At 50.5% G+C, this 20,343-nt stretch overlaps 7 protein-coding genes across 7 annotated transcripts; 4 read left to right on the forward strand and 3 right to left on the reverse strand.

The window, feature by feature from the left end:
• Positions 1-626: 626 nt before the first annotated feature.
• Positions 627-1,231, forward strand: AtWU_00158 (DNA-directed RNA polymerase III core subunit RPC11; the record flags this gene model as incomplete). Its single annotated transcript, XM_035495274.1, has 4 exons — positions 627-639; positions 713-922; positions 1,028-1,122; positions 1,196-1,231. The coding sequence occupies 4 exons, from the start codon at positions 627-629 to the stop codon at positions 1,229-1,231; spliced, it is 354 nt and encodes a 117-aa protein (XP_035351167.1).
• A 1,876-nt stretch (positions 1,232-3,107) lies between these two features.
• AtWU_00159 (translation elongation factor EF-1 alpha) lies at positions 3,108-4,677 on the forward strand (the record flags this gene model as incomplete). The annotated part of the gene is made up of 4 exons (XM_035495275.1): positions 3,108-3,112; positions 3,182-3,311; positions 3,374-3,512; positions 3,569-4,677. The coding sequence occupies 4 exons, from the start codon at positions 3,108-3,110 to the stop codon at positions 4,675-4,677; spliced, it is 1,383 nt and encodes a 460-aa protein (XP_035351168.1).
• A 4,472-nt stretch (positions 4,678-9,149) lies between these two features.
• AtWU_00160 (putative extracellular exo-polygalacturonase) lies at positions 9,150-10,588 on the reverse strand (the record flags this gene model as incomplete). Its single annotated transcript, XM_035495276.1, has 4 exons — positions 9,150-9,590; positions 9,642-9,841; positions 9,903-10,269; positions 10,325-10,588. 4 exons carry the CDS (start codon positions 10,586-10,588, stop codon positions 9,150-9,152), a joined length of 1,272 nt encoding a protein of 423 aa, XP_035351169.1.
• Positions 10,589-11,195: 607 nt separating this feature from the next.
• Positions 11,196-13,326, forward strand: AtWU_00161 (putative alpha-L-rhamnosidase B; the record flags this gene model as incomplete). The annotated part of the gene is made up of 3 exons (XM_035495277.1): positions 11,196-12,068; positions 12,122-12,393; positions 12,441-13,326. 3 exons carry the CDS (start codon positions 11,196-11,198, stop codon positions 13,324-13,326), a joined length of 2,031 nt encoding a protein of 676 aa, XP_035351170.1.
• A 249-nt stretch (positions 13,327-13,575) lies between these two features.
• On the forward strand, positions 13,576-14,889 carry AtWU_00162 (chalcone isomerase domain-containing protein; the record flags this gene model as incomplete). The annotated part of the gene is made up of 1 exon (XM_035495278.1): positions 13,576-14,889. The coding sequence occupies one exon, from the start codon at positions 13,576-13,578 to the stop codon at positions 14,887-14,889; it is 1,314 nt and encodes a 437-aa protein (XP_035351171.1).
• A 172-nt stretch (positions 14,890-15,061) lies between these two features.
• Positions 15,062-15,572, reverse strand: AtWU_00163 (glutaredoxin; the record flags this gene model as incomplete). The annotated part of the gene is made up of 3 exons (XM_035495279.1): positions 15,062-15,222; positions 15,322-15,420; positions 15,518-15,572. The coding sequence occupies 3 exons, from the start codon at positions 15,570-15,572 to the stop codon at positions 15,062-15,064; spliced, it is 315 nt and encodes a 104-aa protein (XP_035351172.1).
• A 711-nt stretch (positions 15,573-16,283) lies between these two features.
• Positions 16,284-18,001, reverse strand: AtWU_00164 (uncharacterized protein; the record flags this gene model as incomplete). Its single annotated transcript, XM_035495280.1, has 2 exons — positions 16,284-17,786; positions 17,903-18,001. 2 exons carry the CDS (start codon positions 17,999-18,001, stop codon positions 16,284-16,286), a joined length of 1,602 nt encoding a protein of 533 aa, XP_035351173.1.
• Between the last annotated feature and the right edge of the window lie 2,342 nt (positions 18,002-20,343).

The following is a 20,343-nucleotide window of genomic DNA, read 5'->3' on the forward strand; positions in this document are numbered from 1 at the left end:
ATTCAAGGGTGGTTGCGCGGAGGGGTCAAACAAATGCCGCAAGTATGGGGCCGGGTTAGCCGCGAGGGTGGTAAAGGAGGCGGTGTCGGAAACGAGGACTGGGGATCAGCAATGCCTCAAAGCAACTGAAACAATCGACGTAGTGTTTCAGGGTGGTGAGTCAGTAGCCCTGAGTGTTGAGAAAACACAGAAAGCGTTAATCGATGTGAATACCTTGCAGCTGCGTTTGAAAGTACTATCAGTAGGATACTGTCTCCTATTGTTGTTCCCCCGCGGCCGAGCATACAGTGCAGTGGAATGGATGCATGACTCCCGCCGCGGACAGCCATTCGGAAGGGAGGTTACTCCGGCCGGCCAGGCAGCCCCGCGTCCAATCGGCGGCGGTGAATCTCTCCGCCAACGAAATCGCCGGTCGATAAGAGCCTCAGCAGCTAGCCGGCGATTATCGTCCAGATCGCTGCGACCCTTACTTGCGCCGGACAGTGGCAGCTGCACCAGTCCCGTAACCGCCTTTATGAAGGCTATGCTATGCGAAAATTGTGCTACAATCTGACTGACTGATTGATCCCTTGATTGATTGACGGACTTTCACCCAGGAAGAAGCAAGCAAGCAAGCAACATTCACGATGCCGTTGACCTGTCAGTTTTCTCCTCTTGCAGCCTCTACAATCTACAGTACTTGTTAACTAACCCTCACCTTTCTACTCCCCAGTCTGCCCTAACTGCAGCAATGCGCTCACAATCTCTCGTGCCGAACCGACCACAAGACATCCCCTAGGCGTCAACCGATTCGAATGCCGCACCTGCCCATACCAATATGCTCTGGACCAGAGCTGGTTTGAGAAGACACCCATGAAGCAGAAGGAAGTGGAAGATGTCTTTGGAGGCAAGGAAGAATTCGCAAATGCAGATAGCGTGGCCAGTAAGTCACAAGCCTGGAGGGGCACTTTTCCCTACGGTTGTTGGAATAAACTTGGGGGCTTGGGGCTAATGTTGTGCTTTCTCTTCCCTTTTTCCCTACCCGCAGCTCAATGCCCCGCAGAAGACTGTAATGGCGACCGCGCATACTTTTTCCAGCTGCAGATTCGGAGTGCAGACGAACCGATGACCACATTCCTAAAGGTGGGTGCGCACCAGCGGCTTATGCGGTTCTCATGCATCTGGCCTGACATGCCTTGCTGATTGCGGTTGACAGTGTACCACGTGTGGTGCCCGATGGAGAGAGAACTGAGGCTACTCCAGCATTAGAGTTTGGACTATGGAGATATCCCTGGAGAACAATATGTGTTGTTCGAATAATAGAGGGGCGGGGGATAACGTAGAGGAAGAACGGGAAGGATAGGAAAGGGAAAAAAAAGGGAAGGCTGGTGCTACGGTGTATGATTAGGATGATGATCTGGGCCCTTGCGATTGTGGTTGTTCCCATTTGCGATGATTTACATCGAAATTACTAGAGATACCCCTCAATGGATGATGACACCAATCCATAGCAACTACTATACAAGAGTGGTTAAACTACACGCCTACTCCCTATTAGAGTGAGCTAAGAAAAGTATGTCAGATTAAGCGCAAAAGAAGAAATTTTCTTCCCGCCTCGTTGATCCAATTTATTATTTTTTTTAGTATTTAATTTTTTTTGGGACCATTTTTTCCGTTCCTATTTCCCCCTCCTACAGAATTTGCCGCCGCCAACAAAATCTACGTACTAACTATTCATGGTAACCTGGCAACGGCGGGCAAATAATGGCCCGATTGGGATTGGCCAGATCCAGGTAAGCTACCAAGTTAGTAGGAGTATAAGTGGTACTTTGTAGAAAGGATCCTTTGTGTGTGTTGTTTCTGGTACGGTACCAGATCTTGAGTCATTTTTTTCTCACTTCTTTTTTCTCATCCTCAAAACAGCCACTGTCGGGGTCCTAAAGAGGAAGGGGGTTGGTTAAGAATGGGAAAAGAAAAAAGACGAAATAAAAAGAAAAGAGAAAGGCTAGATACCTAACCGCACTGTCAGGTCAAGACACTAAGTGAGGGGCAGTGATGATGGCAAAAAAATGATGTGGGCAAGTAAAAAAAAAAAAGATTTTCTCTCACATGTTTTGCCGCACCAGCCATCCCACTATCAAAAAGCGATGATGTTTGAGATTGTCGGGTGTCCACATCATTTTTTTAGTGTGAATCGCTAGTAAGAATTTGAGATATTATTGAGCATCATCCCATGATAGCGAGTACAAGTCCCGAGTAAATACCAACATTGCTATACTCCCACTGCTGTTGCTGCTATCTAGTTTGCTACGTTGGTCGTTGACCTCACAGGGATTTCCACCAAAAAAGTGGACCGGGCGGGCGCCACTCGGCCGTGCCACAGCAGCCTGAGAGCGGACAAATAACAACAGCCGCTTGCCGCGGGGTTCGGTTGCAAACATGACCAAACAGGCCAGGCCATCATCAACCCACCGCTGCGTTGATGCCCAGGATTTCAGTCCAATAATCCACTATTTACCAACGGATAGAGCTAGATGAGTTAGGTCCAGATAGATAGACAAGAGGACCGGAGGGAGGGGACCGAGAGAGAGAAAAATTTTCGATGAAAGAGTGGTCAAGGTGGGGTCGTAGTTCGGCGCTCCGAAGGCGAGGAACCAAGGAAAGGCGAGAAAAGGACAGGCTGATCGCGCAGTGTTGCTGGGCTGCAAGCGTGTCCAGTTGAGTCTGGAAAAGGCTCCGCCGTGAAGATTCTGCGTTGGTCCCGCACCTGCGTGGTGGGGGCATTACCCCTCCATGTCCAATGAATTCAAGTCAAAGCCAAGGGTTGAAGCCCGCCCGCTTAGTCGCCTTCTCGCTTGACCCCTCCATATAAGTATTTCCCCTCCTCCCCCTCCCACAAATTTTTCCTTTCCCTTTCCTCCCTCGTCCGCTTCAGTACGTATATCTTCCCCTCCCATCTCTCTCTTCCTTCCTGTCTCTTCTCTCTTTCTTCATTCATCCCTCTCTCTAACTGACTTTGTTGCTCAGCACCTCTACGCGTTCTGGCCGTAGTATCTGAGCAATTTTTTCTACAGACTTTTTCTATCTAATTCCAAAAAAGAACTTCGAGTTCATTCACAACCGTCATCATGGGGTAGGTTCAGACAACGATCCATCATCTGAGTGAGAAGGGACATCGGCTAACGGCTATCTTCTCCAACAGTAAGGAGGACAAGACTCACATCAACATCGTCGTTATCGGCCACGTCGATTCCGGCAAGTCCACCACCACTGGTCACCTGATCTACAAGTGCGGTGGTATCGACCAGCGTACCATCGAGAAGTTCGAGAAGGTAAGGAGGATCATACATCAGACAGAATCATAACAAGACACGGTACTAACTACATCCAACAGGAAGCCGCTGAGCTCGGTAAGGGTTCCTTCAAGTACGCTTGGGTTCTTGACAAGCTCAAGTCCGAGCGTGAGCGTGGTATCACCATCGACATTGCCCTCTGGAAGTTCCAGACTGGCAAGTATGAGGTCACCGTCATTGGTATGTATTCATTAAGTTCTCTCTTCATCAAATCAATGTACTAACGTCCATCTTAGACGCCCCCGGTCACCGTGACTTCATCAAGAACATGATCACTGGTACCTCCCAGGCTGACTGCGCTATCCTCATCATTGCCTCCGGTACTGGTGAGTTCGAGGCTGGTATCTCCAAGGATGGCCAGACTCGTGAGCACGCTCTGCTTGCTTTCACCCTCGGTGTCCGCCAGCTCATCGTTGCCCTCAACAAGATGGACACCTGCAAGTGGTCCGAGGACCGTTACAACGAAATCGTTAAGGAGACCTCCAACTTCATCAAGAAGGTCGGATACAACCCCAAGGGTGTTCCTTTCGTCCCCATCTCCGGTTTCAACGGTGACAACATGCTCGAGCCCTCCCCCAACTGCCCCTGGTACAAGGGTTGGGAGAAGGAGACCAAGGCCGGCAAGGTCACCGGTAAGACCCTCCTTGAGGCCATCGACGCCATCGAGCCCCCCGTCCGTCCCTCCAACAAGCCCCTCCGTCTTCCCCTCCAGGATGTCTACAAGATCTCCGGTATTGGAACTGTTCCCGTCGGTCGTGTCGAGACCGGTATCATTGCCCCTGGTATGGTCGTGACCTTCGCTCCCGCCAACGTCACCACTGAAGTCAAGTCCGTTGAGATGCACCACCAGCAGCTCAAGGAGGGTGTCCCCGGTGACAACGTTGGTTTCAACGTCAAGAACGTTTCCGTCAAGGAGGTTCGCCGTGGTAACGTTGCCGGTGACTCCAAGAACGACCCCCCTCTTGGCTGTGAGAGCTTCACCGCCCAGGTCATCGTCCTCAACCACCCCGGTCAGGTCGGCGCTGGTTACGCTCCCGTCCTGGACTGCCACACTGCTCACATTGCTTGCAAGTTCGCTGAGCTCCTTGAGAAGATTGACCGCCGTACCGGAAAGTCTGTTGAATCTGCCCCCAAGTTCATCAAGTCCGGTGACGCTGCCATCGTCAAGATGATTCCCTCCAAGCCCATGTGTGTTGAGGCTTTCACTGACTACCCCCCTCTTGGTCGTTTCGCCGTCCGTGACATGCGCCAGACTGTTGCTGTCGGTGTCATCAAGGCTGTTGAGAAGAAGGAGGGTGGTTCCGGCAAGGTCACCAAGGCCGCCCAGAAGGCCGGTAAGAAATAAGCTGGTGCAGGGTGAAAATGGCATGATGAACCTTTGATGATCAAACAAAACAATGGAATTACGGAATTAGACTTTAAGTTTATGTAGTTGATCCTACAAAACTTGAATTACGACTCGTTTCGTTCATTTAGCTCGCATCGTAGGCATTTTGTAGCGTTTTCCGTTTTCGGCGACATGAAGCTGAAGTAGTGGTTCTATATCAAATCTTAGTAAGCCGTCAGCGGTGGCTGACTAATCACATCACCAACCACTCACAGTGCTTTCTGCTTAGACGTCCCTCGCAACGTAGAACTTGACAAACAAGCCATATCGACTCTGTTGGTTACAGTCAATAACGATACATGTTCGAGATGTCCTCTGCGACTTGAGCCTACGTTACGCCTCTATTGGTTCTATAATTACATTCTGCTCTATTTAATTGATGTTCGTGTTGTAACTACCAAGTTACGATCTTATCATGCCACAACTACCCTAAGAAGTCCATTCCAATCGCTAAGTCACCGTCTCCGACATGCCATCCATGTATGTAGTTGAACGCAACCATTCCAGCTTCATTCAGTCTTCGTAATAATCGTCTCTATCATCTTAATAATCTTGAAGCGTATTAACTATTGTTATTATAATAACTTAGGAAGCAATAATCCACTACTACTACAGTAATAAGTTCCCTCATTCAGATAAACTAGCCAGAAATGATTGTAAGCTAAGCAACTGCTCTTAAGTCAATTGTTGTCTTGATCAATGGGTGTGGCGGGTATAGTATGTAGTCTCTGCCTGTACGCAAGTCAGGTACTCTTCTTACTTGCTGTGTTAGTTGGTCTATTGAAGTTGATCAGTCCTTTATTCTGTCGCTCCTAGGCACTTACGGTGGGTTTGAAGGGGCGCTTCTATGCGCACATTAAGTCTGAAATACTAATAGTAGCATTTAACATTCTGGTGGTAGTCATAAAACTAACATGAACATGATGGGAGGAAGTAGATGGGGTTATAAATAGGCCCCCTATGTAGGTTTCGCGAAGTCGTAGATATATTTTCTTTCTGGATTCTTAACAACTAGTATTTGACGGGTGTCGCATTGCTGGCTTTCTGGATTGACATAACATTCCTTTGTAAAGAAGTAGGACAAGGAAAGCAAACGGGCAATCTAGAAGCATAACGCCAACTGGCGAGTATATTACCCACTATCTAACATTAGAAGTAAGACGGAAGATCGGCTTCAACTTACTAAACCTAAGGAGTGCACTAGTAATCTAGGATATTGAAAAGAGTCACTTCAGCCCCAAATCTCTCGACATTTTTTTCTTGTCGCTGGATCCCGACACCCACACTCTTTCGAAGGCCATCAAGCATCGAAGGCGGAGGCAGAGGTGCTGTTGGACGTACAAGGAGCATGTCCCTTCAGGTGACCGACCTTTCCTTTGGAGCAGCTTTTCTTCATCTCCCTATCCCCTCAACGCATTCATGGTAACATTTGTGTTCTCCGTAATCAAGTCAATAAGGCTGTTGCATGCGCGAAGAACTGGCTTATGTCTAAATTATATACCAGCATGAGCTGACTATTCGCTCTTTGCTTTAGTCCTTCACTGAGACTTGCTGTATGGGTGTCTGGAAACGACGAACATTTCTTGGCGCTATCTGAGCTCAGTTGGTGCTCTGCTAAACACTGTCATATATCTTAGGCTTTCGAGATGAATGGAAATAACTAATACGTCTCTCACTGGTGGGACTAGATGCAAGAGGCTTCTTGCCTTTTTGATTCTGAGATCTCAATGACGATGCTTAATATTCTACAGAGGTGGTTTTACAAGAAAGTCAACGGGAATCTGAGATGTTTTATCTCATTTTCATGCTATAATACAGGATACTATTTGGTCTGAAAATATTCCACAGCTGCTGCTTGTCGAACGTCCGATCACAAACCAACTCTTCTCGTTGTTGCCACTTTTCGAGCTTGATTAGGACCATTACCAGCCGTTCATCTCGTGGTACTCGACCGTGGCAACTTACAAACCCAGCATTGCCTTTCTGATCTTGTCATCTGAGTGGCCCTCTTCTCTGTCTTTTCCAAGCATCCCTCTTGTCTTGGATACTCGTTGGTGGTTCATCGACTTGGCAGATGCCCTCCATTCTCAAAAGATCCACAAAGGCGAGAGTGATTAGGATCATTTCTACAATTCCAGGTATCACTAGCGCTGTTTGCACTGCCCTCTCTTTTGACATGATATTTTTTTCCCATTTGAGTCAAGATCTGTTGCCCCTGTCCCTTTCTTTGGGTCCTCATCTGGTAAGAACTCCTCTTTATTTGGCTCTTCGCACCCGCTGTTGGGCAGCTCTGCGACCTCGCATGATTCTCCACTTATGAGTATGCGTCATAGAGGCCTCTACCATTTTCGGTGTTTGTTTTACATCTCTCCCACTGGTATTCCTTGCCTTTCCCCCCTGGGGCAATATTCTGCTCGTCAGTGCTTTTGGCCTTCTCCGGGTGCACACGCCGCCAATTCCGCATGTTCTGCTTCGATCTTTTTCAGGTTATTTATCGGCTCGGGTGACAGAATGGCTCTCCATCGTTTGTAGTATTCTCTCTGTTTCTTCAAACAGGCTAGCCGCTTCGCCCAGGCTTCAGGATCTTATAATTTGGTGGCCTGCTTTTGGGAAGGCCAGAGGTCTTCTTTGTCAAGTCGTCCTCATTGGCACTCTGTGAAGAACTTTCATCTTCACCCGGTTTCAAAATCAGGGTCCAAGTCCATGTGGTCATCAGGACTATTATCCGAGGCCTCAATACCTCCGGGCAAACTGCCATGGACCGATTGGTTGATAGACGTGGATACACAGCTTCCGGCTAAGTTGTCGCAAATCCAGTAGTAAGGATCTCCTCATTTATTGGAGAAAATCGGCCTTCCTGAATCCTATGTAGCGTACCGCCTTAGGCTTTCGTGCATGCCTCTAACCAACTGAAGACCTGCTCAGGATCTCCATACACGCATGCATCGTGTAGGTGCTTAGAGCATTTCAGTGCGTCTGCCCCTAAACATTGTATAATATATCGCTTCTGCAAGCAGGCATATCGGTCGTATATAATTGACAAGGTCTGCATCTGAGCTCATCGCCACCATAACAAAATGAATAGTGTAACGAACTTGCAAGTCCTTGAATGAAGGTCTTGGTTTAACAGTATATACTGAAATGAGTGATGCCTAGTGCAAAAATGGTCAGAGTCCAACGCATCAACAAATGGTGGGCTGGTATGAACCTACACAGACTTGGCAGAGATGGTGTCATATTTGTCCGACGGCCACTGAGTCCCTCTTTGTCAGGAACATATTTCGGCATTGCGTTTATATATTGGTACGTGCACCTGCTGGCTTCCATACTATAAAATATCTTGTTCTGGTAGATGATTTTTGCCGTACACGCCGGTTCTTTGGTGCCATGCATCCATAGGATTGTCATGCGTAAATCAAATCGGGCAGGTTTTCCTACCCCATTGTTTCCTTGGAATTACATTATTCAAATGCTAGTTCTATGTCAGCAAAAGATGAATTTGTTGATGAATGTGATATACCTCAGATTCATCATAGGGATTGACGAAAACGGTTGATGGTCATCAAAGCATCGAACTCGATGTAGCCGACGCATTTCTATATAAAAAGGAGTAGTTATATATGATTTAGAAGCCAAGAAACAGTGAATGTTAGAATTATAGATTAGAAAAACTTTCAGGAGAGATGATAACAGGACCTCATCGTGGAACTGCTAGAGCGGGAGATGGCACGCTGAGAGGGGAGAGGAAGTGGAAGAAGGAGAAGAAGGAGAAGAAGGAGAAGAGGGAGAGATGAGCAGATATTTATACCCGAGAACATCTCCATTCTGGGTTCCCAGTCACTCGGAAAATGCCGAGTGTGAGAGGAAACAGTGCAGGCATCATCCTTGGAAGCGCAAACGGCGATTGAATTACGTTCAATTGGCTGGAAAGGAGGGCTGTCCTACCCAGTGACGTACGCGACTGTCACTCCCACCATGCAGATACCCCTTCACCCATACTGGCTTGCGAATCATTCATCATGGCCAGGTGGATGCCTAACTGGAGGTCGTACAATGGCCCCTCCATCCCATCTTGGCAATGCAGAGTCCTCCGGGATGATGCAGCTGTTCTTTTGGATATATTCACCGTCTAAGGGTGGGATTTTCATGAGTAATAACTATCTGACGACCTTATTCATGGCAAGTGCCGTGAGTGACCCAGGGAATGAAATGACCGACAGGAATCAATCGTTTGAGTAATCTAATCGGATGGACGAAGGGTGAGGATGAAGATTAACATTGCAGATAAGCGGGAATAGTATGCAAAAGTTCTATACATTGGCGTAGATTAAGATCGATCTGTTGCCAAGAGTATAATACTGCTATTTATCGATCCTCTTACATGCAGTCCTATATACACCAACCGATCGCTTCCCTAGCAATCTAATCACTCAGCATCCACTCAAGCCATGTACACCTCCATCCGCCGTATATTTACATGACCCTGTTCCAGCTGTAGTGGCATTCTTCCCCGGATACAGCACCACATTGTCATAGTCGATATTATAGCACGGATGTACCTCTGAGCACGAGACCGTCGAGACCACAGACTTCTCAGTATCCACCCATCCCGTGAAATTGACAAAAGCGACATTTGAAATTGACATCTTGCTTGTGCCCGCATAGGAACCATTGTCTCCACTGTCCTGGCTAATGGAAGGACCAGCACTTGCTCCCTGTACATTAAAGTTTGAGAATAGTACGTTACGGATGCTGCCCCAGCCGTCGCCACGAGGCACACCAGCGCTTTCGTAGGAACTTTGGGGGACGAGAGCTCCGACCCAGGTTTTGAGGTAGGCGCTGTTGTGCATGTCTTCGTTGTATCGGAGGATCTGGTCACCGTTAGTACTATTGATGATGGTGGCCGGGAAAACCGCACGTACATTGACCTTGTCCACGCGAATGTTAGCTACGCTGCTATCTTCCAAGTATTGGCCCAGGCTGCCAATCGCGATGCCGTTGCCACCACGGCAGGTGACGTTCTGAATGTCGATATTGTAGGAGCGGGGTTTGATAGCGATGCAGTCATCTCCGCCTTGGTAGACAAAGTTGGTGAGCTGGATGTTGACAGCGTCCATAGTATCTGGATACAAGACCTTAGTCAGTCCCAGTCCAAGTCACTGATAAGGATGGAAGAGATATACCGAAACCATCCGTATTCTGCACCCAATTATCACCCCACGGGGCATCCACAGCCGTGGCATTGCAGTAGATGTTGTTGAAGCGCATATTGGTCCCGTTCATGATGTTGATACTCCATAGAGGTGGATCCTTGACGTAGAAGCTGTCAACAATCACTTCAGACACGTTCCAGAAGACAAAGGGCATCGGACGCCCCGGCTGTGTGTCGCCCTTCTCAGCTGTGTACCAAGTATTTCCATTGCCGTCAATGCCACCGGTGCCATAGCCATTGATGGTGATGTTGTCGCCGCTAATAATGAAGCCCGCATGGTGGTTTTGGAACGCAACTGGGTAGGAGTTGTTACGCCAGTATGTGAGATTGTCGGAAAACTGCCAGCGAATCAGTGTTTCACAGGTCACAAGATGGGCAGTGAGGGGGTCTTACTGTCCACTTTCCCCGCCACTCGATTGCCACATCCTTCAATGTTGGATGCAGTCTTGTCGCAATCCAGTACGATTGGTCTTCGGGGAAAATGATGGTGCCTCCATTGCCACACTCTTCGAACGCCGCCATGATATTGGGGACGTCGTCATGATGGCCCCCGTTTGCTCGGACGGTGCAGACATTGTGGTTGTTTTCCACATTGCCTGCATGGCCAACGGAGGCCAGCCCCAGGAGCAAGAGCGAAACCGAAGCTGTAAGTTGCATTATGAACGCGGGTGATGCGCGCTGTAAGTGTCTGGGAGCATTGGTTCCTTTATTGAATGCTGACCGGGGCTTCCATTAGAGGTGATGAACGATCAGACCAGACTTCGGTGCTACTTCTACCGAACTACAAATTCCATTGATATCACCAATTTCCCTGTGCGGAGAAAACCCGGGGAGAACTCCATGCACTGGCCTTCGAATGACGCCTTTATGCACGATCGACGGGCTCTCTGTAGGAAATTCCACCAATGACGCCGGCATTCCTACTAGCCTATTGCTGCGCAGCCAACCAACGCCGCCCCCTGAACGTGTGAGAAAGCTTGCCTGTTCGCTTATATTTGATTGATTCAATCCGCCATTCAGCCGAGACTGACCTGACTAATTTACCCCAGACTGACCGTTAAGCCAATCGATCCGTCCCGCACGAGCACGCCAGCGATATTAATCCTTCGAAGCTAGCGACCCCTCTTCGCTTTCTGGGCAAAAGCCCGGGGGAACATTATCTCGAGCCGAGACGTTTATATGGACCCGTGTGTCTGGTGGAGAATGGATATTGCTCTGTGTGGTAATTGGTGTTGCAGTCTGCGGAACAGACAAGACAGCAACCATGCGCTGCCACAGGCTCTTGTCGGGCGTGCTCGCTCTACTTCCTCTCTCAGTTGCTCAAAGCTGTTGGCGCAACACCACTTGCTCTGGTCCGACCGACAGCGCTTTCTCCGGGCCGTGGGAGAAGAACATTTTCGCACCCTCGTCGAGGACTCTGAATCCTGAGAAGCTCTTTCTCATTACGCAACCGGATAAGACGGAAGACTATACCCCATTTGCACTTCATGGAAACGGGTCATTGGTGGTCTATGACTTTGGAAAAGAGGTTGGCGGCATTGTGTCTGTAAACTTCAGCTCCACAGGCAGTGGTGCATTAGGAGTGGCCTTCACCGAAGCGAAGAACTATATTGGGGAGTGGTCGGACTCGTCAAATGGAGGCTTCAAAGGCCCTGATGGTGCACTCTATGGTAATTTCACCGAAGCCGGAAGCCACTACTATGTGATGCCGGATAAGAGCTTGCGGGGTGGATTTCGCTATCTGACTCTTTTCCTGATCACCAGCGACAACTCCACCATTCAAATCGAGGATGTGAGCTTGGAGATCGGCTTTCAGCCTACCTGGTCCAATTTGAAGGCCTATCAGGGGTACTTCCACTCCAATGACGACTTGCTCAACAAGATCTGGTACACTGGTGCCTACACTCTGCAGACGAACGAGGTGCCGACCGACACGGGGCGTCAGATCCCGGCGATGGCCGAAGGCTGGGCAAACAATTGCACCCTTGGACCTGGTGATACAATCATTGTCGACGGAGCGAAGCGTGACCGTGCGGTATGGCCGGGTGACATGGGTATTGCTGTGCCTTCGGCGTTTGTGAGTTTGGGCGACTTGGACAGTGTCAAGAATGCGCTGCAGGTTATGTACGACACTCAGGTAAGATCACATTATTGCGACTGTGCTATTTCTCAGCTACTAACACTATTCAGAACAACTCGACAGGTGCATTCGACGAGTCTGGCCCGCCGCTGAGCCAAAAAGACTCGGACACGTACCACATGTGGACGATGGTCGGGACCTACAACTACATGCTCTATACCAACGACAGCGATTTCCTCGAGCAAAATTGGGAGGGTTATCAGAAGGCTATGGATTATATCTACGGCAAGGTGACTTATCCCAGCGGCTTGCTGAACGTCACGGGCACGCGCGACTGGGCCAGATGGCAGCAGGGATACAACAACTCCGAGGCGCAGATGATGTGAGCAATGCCCTAATCATGCACTCATTACCTTCTAACAGTCCCAGCTTGTATCACACCCTCAACACAGGCGCAGAGCTCGCCACCTGGGCCGGAGATTCAGGCGACCTGTCCAGCACCTGGACTAGCCGAGCCGAGAAGCTGCGTCAAGCCATCAACGAATACTGCTGGGACGAATCGTACGGCGCATTCAAAGACAACGCCACCGACACCACCCTGCATCCTCAAGACGCAAACAGCATGGCCCTGCTCTTCGGGGTCGTGGATGCGGACCGGGCCGCCAGCATTTCTGAAAGACTAACGGACAACTGGACCCCGATTGGAGCCGTGGCGCCCGAACTGCCAGAGAACATCTCCCCGTTCATCTCCTCGTTCGAGATCCAGGGCCATCTGACCGTGGGACAGCCCCAACGAGCACTGGAGCTGATCCGTCGCAGCTGGGGATGGTACTACAACAACGCGAACGGCACACAGAGCACGGTCATCGAAGGCTATCTACAGAACGGCACGTTCGGGTACCGCGGTAGCCGCGGGTACTACTATGACACGGCATATGTGTCACACTCGCACGGCTGGTCATCAGGACCGACGTCGGCGCTGACGAACTACATCGTGGGGATAACTGTCACATCTCCACTGGGGGCGACCTGGCGCATTGCCCCGCAGTTTGTCGATCTACAGTCCGCCGAGGGTGGATTTACGACCTCGCTTGGAAAGTTCCAGGCTGGATGGTCAAAGACAGACAAGGGATACACGCTCGACTTTACGGTTCCGCACGGGACCCAGGGAAACCTCACACTGCCGTTCGTCGGCACTGCAAAGCCATCTATCAAGATCGACGGGACGGAGATCACCCGGGGGGTGCAGTATGCCAACGCGACAGCGACAGTGACGGTCAGCGGAGGAGGAACGTACAAGGTGGAGGTGCAGTAGCGGTAGCAGTAACTACATTATCATTACACAGTACTTATACTAGGACATTAAATAGCATAGTAACCTTCAATCCACCTCAATGCCCACTAAATGCTATACTACCTCAACCGTCCAATCAGGGCAGCTCTAATCACGTGTCCCTAATCATCCGATCCGCTCACTTCCACCGCATCCCCATACTCCATCCAGACTTTACATCCATCTCCAACCCAACAAATTCAATCAACACAACACACACAAACAATCAATATGCCACCGATACCCCCTTCCCTCCGCGCCGCCCGCGCCCAATGGCGCACCTGCGCTCAACACCTCCACGCCTCCACCAACCCCCCCAAAACCCGCCTCTACAGCACAACCCGCACCCTCCGCTCCAGCACCACCACCACAGCCAGCAACCCCCTCCGCAGCGCCGCCCGCGCGCCCCGCAGCCGCGAACAAGACCTCGCGCGGAGCAAACGCTCAATGTACATCTCCGCGACAGGGATGATCGTATGCGCCGTCGGAATGTACGGTGTGATCAAAGCGGACGTATTCGGTCTGGAACAAACCACCGCCACCACTACCACCGACGGAGTCGAAATCGAGAACACCACCACCAGCGGCAGTGCCACCAAACTCGACGGCCCCAGCACGGGCTTTCCCACAAAGCCCACGCTAACGCACATCCAATCCGCCAGCGGAAACCCCGACCAAGTGGAGACAGGAACGAGCTCGATCCCGCATTTCCCGGCGGTGATTCATCTGCCGAAGTGGTTGGAGAGTGAGGAGACTCCTGCGTCCGCGACGGATTTGCCTGTGCAGAGCAATGGTGAGGGCGAGGAGGAATACCATCTCCTAGGACTGGGTATTCGGACCGTCTCATTCCTCAATTTCCAGGTGTACGTTGTGGGATTGTATGTTGCGAAGGAGGACTTGGCGGAGCTGCAATCACGACTTGTGCGCACGGCGGTGCATCCTCCCGGGGAGGGGACGGAGTCGGTGATTGATAATGAGGTGGGGGCTACGGCTGCGACGTCGTTGGTGTCGATGGAGAGGGAGAAGTTGAGGGAGTTGTTGTTGGATGCGGAGAAGGGGGAGCAGGCGTGGGATATGTTGTTGAAGAAGGATGGGTTGAGGACGGCGTTTCGGGTCGTGCCGACGAGGAATACGGATTTCTTGCATTTGAGGGATGGGTGGGTGAGGGGCATTACAGGCAGGGCGCAGAGGTATAATAAGGTTGAGGGTGGTGGTAAGGGGGAGTTTGAGGGCGAGGAGTTTGGTCAGGCTATGGGGGAGTTTAAGGGCCTTTTTGGAGGTGGGCAGAGGAAGAGTGTGCCTAAGGGACAGGTGTTGGTGTTGGCGAGGGGCAAGAAGGGACAGTTGGATGTGTTGGTTCAGGGTGGTGGTGAGGGGAAGGATGCGCTGCCGGATCGGTATTTGGGTAGGGTCAAGGATGAGAGGGTCAGTCGGTTGGTGTGGTTGAATTATTTGGCGGGGAAGAATGTCTCGAGTGAGGGGGCTAGACGCAGTGTGGTGGATGGGATTATGGGCGTCGTGGAGAGGCCGGTTGGAACTGTATAATCCCTCTCTCTCCCTCTCTCAAACTCTACTACTCCTTTCCTGTTTCTGGTGTTCGAGTATGTAGTGTATGTATGTATTATATATGATCTGATCTGATCTGATAGCACCAATCAATCATCTATCATTACTCCCCTATCACTGCTTCGCAGATATATCATAAAAGACAAGATATCTACAAAGCTCCAGCAGCCTCCAACAACCCCTTCAGCTCCGCACCCTTCTTGCTCTGCAAGTCCGAGTTTCCACCAATGTGCTTCTGGCTAATGAAGATGTTGGGGACGGTGCGCTGGTTGGAGATTTCCTGGAGGGCGTCCTGGAGGTCGGCTCCGTCGGCTGTACACAGCACACATATATCAGCACACGATTTCCATAAAGAATCTCTCTCTCAAGAGAATGGGGAAAGAAGGATAGGGTAAGGGGAAGGAAGCTTACGCAGCTGATCCAACTCAAGAGCAGTGTACTTCGCGCCGAGCTCATTCAGTAAGTTCTTGCTTGCTTGGCAGTAAGGGCAGTAGGATTTGGAGAAGACGACTATATACCATAAAATATTAGCGAATTGGTTTCTCCACACAACGTTACACTGATACATCATGTATGACACAATCAATGCTGGGATGGGGGTACCTACCAACGCCATTCTCATTAATCAAGGTCTGGGCCTTAGTCTTAGCAGCGGCGGACATGGTGGGAGAAGGAGCGGCAAAAGAGCCGAAGAGACGGGTGAAGATGGAGGAAATGGTGGCGGTATTGACTGGTAGTCTAATCTAAAAAGAAGAGAAGAGGAGAGGAGGAGGGAGGGGGAAGTGGGGTTATTTATAAGATTGGGTGGAATGGGTTTAATCAAGGTTTCAGCGGGATGATGGAATCGATCAGATAGGATGGAATAAATTAATGAATTGAATGGATGAATGATGGAATGAGGAGAGCGGATGGTCGGATTACGCAAGGTGCGCTAGGGTGATTATGTAATGAGGGGTGCTGGGGGGTGGCTTATTAATGATGGGTTATATGGGGGGTTCTAGAACGGTCACTTAACCATGTATATTGTTGGATGTATACTGGTTGTTGTATACTAATTGAAATAAATATTTAATATAATTGTGAACTTTGTCTATAACGATATGCACAAAGAAAATCAATGCATGTTCAAGGAAAGACGCGTGATGTCGTAATGACCGCTCAATGCAGGTGCACAAAACACTGAAATCAACAGATAGGGAATCAAATGAGAGTAAAAAGTCTCCAAGGAACGACAAGAAGTAAAAGGTGGATAGCTATTAAAATCCTAGTCAGATCAAACACCACCCAGCTCGCTGAAAAAACAAATCCACAATGCAGGAAATAGGTATCTTAAATGACGGACATATGCCACTCAAAACGAATGCGTCCTCCCCCTACATCACGATGCAGCATCCGCAGCCCTTCTCCTTCGGCGGCGGTTCCTGCGCAGTCACCACTGGCGGGCTCCATTTTGGCTGCAGCGCCGCCTGTGGTGGTTCATGTACCCGCGGCATCGTGCTGTAGCCCGTGCCCGAGTTCGGCCGTCCCGACTCCTTGGACGGTGTCTCCAAGTTCGGGGTCTTCTGCTCTGGCACTTCTTCTTTCTCCACCTTTTCGTTCTGTTCGATCGGCTCCGGCTCCGGCTCCTCTTCCTTGGGTGCCGGCTTCTCAGAGGGCTTTGGCCCATCCGGCCCGATGGCTAGCGGAGCGAACTCCCGATCATACGTGGTAGGCGTCTTGCCTTCCTTCTCCCACTGCTCCTGCTGCATGCGTCGTGCATGTGTGGGAAGAATCTGCTGGTCAGGCGGAAGACGCGGATCGGGCTTGTACATCGTCGCCAACCACGGAGGATCGCCTTCCGGCCGGTTAATGGGACGATTCTCAGCGGCTTTCGTGGCCCGCAACGTACTAGACGGTGCCCGGCTTCTCGGGGTCGCCTTTCGTGTAGTCGACGGAGGAGCCGACGTCTTGCGATTGGTAGCACCGCCCTTGGTGGTCTTCCTACCGGCCGCATTTTGTAGGGTGTTCCCGCGACTGCCAGGCCGGCTTCCTGCCGGAGTAATGTTCTGGGCAGAGTCCACCGACATCGGCTCACTAGCCCGACGGGGCATCCCGAAGGACAAAGTATCGTCATCCCCGTTGGTATTCGCGCGGCTGCGCTGCTTGGAGAATTCCCGTCCGCCGTTCTCGGGATTGGGAGAGACCGGTACTGGGATACCCGAGGGAATGGGTATCCGCGAAGAGCTTTTGCGAAGTCCGGGGTTGCGGTAGAAGCCAGCCGCTCCATTGGCCATGCCCTCTTCCTGTCGACGAGAATCCCACCTTCCACGCTCTTCACCTTCTTCTGGGAAGGTTGGAGACCCGCTATGTTCCCGGAGCTGGGAATCGCCGTGCAAACTGGGCCAGGGTTCCAGTTGCTCGGTCGGTGGGGAGCTGGCAGGTGTTCCATACGAGTCGTAGTTCTTTGTGCGCGTCTTGTTGCCCTCACCCGCCCGACGTTGTAGCAGAATGGCAGCCTGCTGCAGCTCCTCACTCTCAATCTTGGCCAGCTTGTCGCGATGGATCCAATTGTCCTGGTCGATCTCGTCCGTATACATGCCCATTCCCTCGTGCCACTCGCCGTGCCTCACCGACCCCTTTCGATAAAGAGAATCCGTCGAGTCTTTGACATTGCCGGCGCTACGACTGGCTACATCGTGTCCGTAGATTGAGCGTGAGCTGCCTGCTTCACTTCCGCGTCGGCTGTGGCTAACTTGTGGGCGGCCCCGGGAGGTCAAGTGCTCGTGAGCATAGGCGTGACGCGATAGCGAGGAGCTGCGAGAGCCCTTGGAATTACGCTCCCTGGACCTGGCGTGTGAATCGTGGGAGGACCGTGATTTTGAGCGATGCTTAGTACTCTACCGAAACCCAGGTTAGCATGCCAGTCCGGCTTTTGGCCCGCGAAGGCCAGAACGATCGGCGCGATTGCATCAGAGCACCGCAGAAAGGTATGTCGGGAGTGTAACACACTTACATCCTGTCGAATCGGGACAGCGTACTCCCACTGACCCCCATCTATGCTGGGTGACGTCCAAACATCTGTCGTGTAAGTCGCGGTAGCTGTCCCCGCCATTCCAACAGCAATTATTAAGATTCAGTCAAGGCCAGGCCAGCTGGAACCCGTGGTGCGGCGAAGGTGCGTGCAGGATGATTAAAGAGAGTCTGATCACTAGGTGAATAATTTTTTTGCCCTTCCCGTCTTGTTCCCCGATCAGGCCATCCCAGTAGCGCACAGACCAGAAACAGCAATCGTGCTGGACCGTTTGTCTCGAAGATCCCCTAAGCCGAGACTCCAACAAGTGTATGTACGATGTGAGGGGTAGGTGGTTGGGAGGTAGAGGGCACGAGTCGGTGGGAAAGGGGGGGAAGAAGCGGAACACGAGAGATGCTCCGAAAGGAGGAAATCGTAAACAGCCAGGGAAGTGGAGAAGCCGGAGCCTTAAAATTGCAGCGCAATATGTAATTCCCGGGGGGTGGAAGAGGAAGTCAGGGACCGGCGGGATGGGTACCGTGGACGTAACTCCGGGCTGGGCACTATTATAGGCCGACGGCGGTTGGCAGACGGCTAGCAGTGTCGGGATCCGAGAATCAGGACCGGTCGGGGGATTGGAAGAAAATAGAATAGTGTCGAGGTAGATGAATTAGGGGGGAAGTTAAATGGATAGGAGAGAAAATGATGAGCTTCGATGAGGGGCAGAGAAGAGTCGAGAGTCAAACGACTGGGAGGAGGAGAAGAGGAAGAAAGAGGAGAGGCGGAGAAGGAAGAAGAGGAGGAGGGGAAGGAAGAAGTCCAAGGAAAAGGAGTGGTTGCAAAGAGATGTGGCTGGACCCGTGGCGCCAAAACTGATTCGTTGACACTCCGGGGGAAGCTGATTAAAGAAAAGCTCAATAGAGATAGTAAGTAGGTATAAGATGAGGAAGAAAAGAATAGAGGAAGTGCACTGTCCAAGGGTCCCAACCCAGAAGAAGCCGAATGGAAGGGAAGAAGAAGGGCTAAAAGATGAGAGGGGAGGAGAAGAGGAGAAACGGAGGGAGAGAGAGAGAATAATGTCGAGAACCAAGACAGAAAGGCAGAACAGAGAGAGAGAGAGAGACACGGGGGGAAAAAAGTCCCAATCTCCTTCAGGATTAGCTTCCCGGTGACTATCAGACAAGCCTAGAACTGGTCTGGCCAATCACTCCGACCATCGCCGACTAGAAAAAGAAAAGAACAATTCCCAGCAATTGTCTCGAGAACTAAACTGTGTTAAACTAAACCCAAAAGGAGTACATCTCACTGTCGATCCATCGTTACCCAACTGACTGGCACCGAAAACTGTTCTTTTTTCCCTGTCTTCCCCGTCAACGTCCATGTGTGCAGTCTATCTACAGTATTTCTGGACTTTTTGCCAAACCCTGCAGCTGAGCCGTCACATTGCTTCCATCTTGTTCCCTACATACTGTAAATATTTTTTTTTCTCATAAATTGAGGGAATTCAGTATATTGAGATCCAAGTTCTGCCTATTGTTTGCCTGTCTGCCTTGAGCACCGAGGAGCTGGATCGATACAATATGCAATTTCCCCAGTGACGGGTCGATATGACATCGAGAACGCCAACCGAGGCTACTTCAAGTCACATCTTTGAGTTTCTGTTCTCGATTGCGTTGTGATACATCTCTCCCATCTTGCATCTTTAAGCGAGGCCACTAGTTCAGGATCCGCCTGGTAAGTAGGAAGTAGATCTCCCATGATCCCATCACACACCTTCCAGTTCCACTACTACTGTACTTGCTGTACTACTAGTAGACACCGTTAGTATGATCTACCCAATCCCTGCCAGTTACAGTCCCGCGGGATTAAAATAAGAAACCATGACTCTATCACTTTCTCTGCATCTTGACGGAGACAGAATTAAAACTCAATTCCTTACCAAAAAAATAATAACAATAATAATCATAAATAGAAGTTGTTATCCCCAGTTCCAATCTGATAGCCTCACCATCAAAAGTCGGGTAAATTTCCAACTTCCCTGTAACAATCTCCTTGCCTTTACCTACCCTACCCAACCCAATCCATGACCAAACAGTACCAGTATCGCCCATTACCAACCAGCAACTTCTAATCACCAGATGGCTTGCTCCGTGGACTACGCCACGGGCGCTGACAGGCTCAACATCAACGTCAAGGTTTGTTCTGACCAAGGTCATCCTGAACTTTGAGGGTTGTGTCTGAACCAGGATATCCTTGATTGACCTGACCGACCATGAGTGAGTGTTGTGGTTGGCTCGGAGAGTATCTTGCGCTCATGATCTAGTAGTTCACCGCATCCGAACACTACTAATACTACTTACTTACTTGAACACGTGGTCCACATGTGTATGTATGTGTGAAATATATGTAAGTGAGCAAGTGGTAGAAACACACTGATTTGTACG

This window comes from Aspergillus tubingensis (assembly GCF_013340325.1).
Source record: "Aspergillus tubingensis WU-2223L DNA, scaffold_1, whole genome shotgun sequence".
Lineage (NCBI taxonomy): Eukaryota > Fungi > Ascomycota > Eurotiomycetes > Eurotiales > Aspergillaceae > Aspergillus > Aspergillus tubingensis.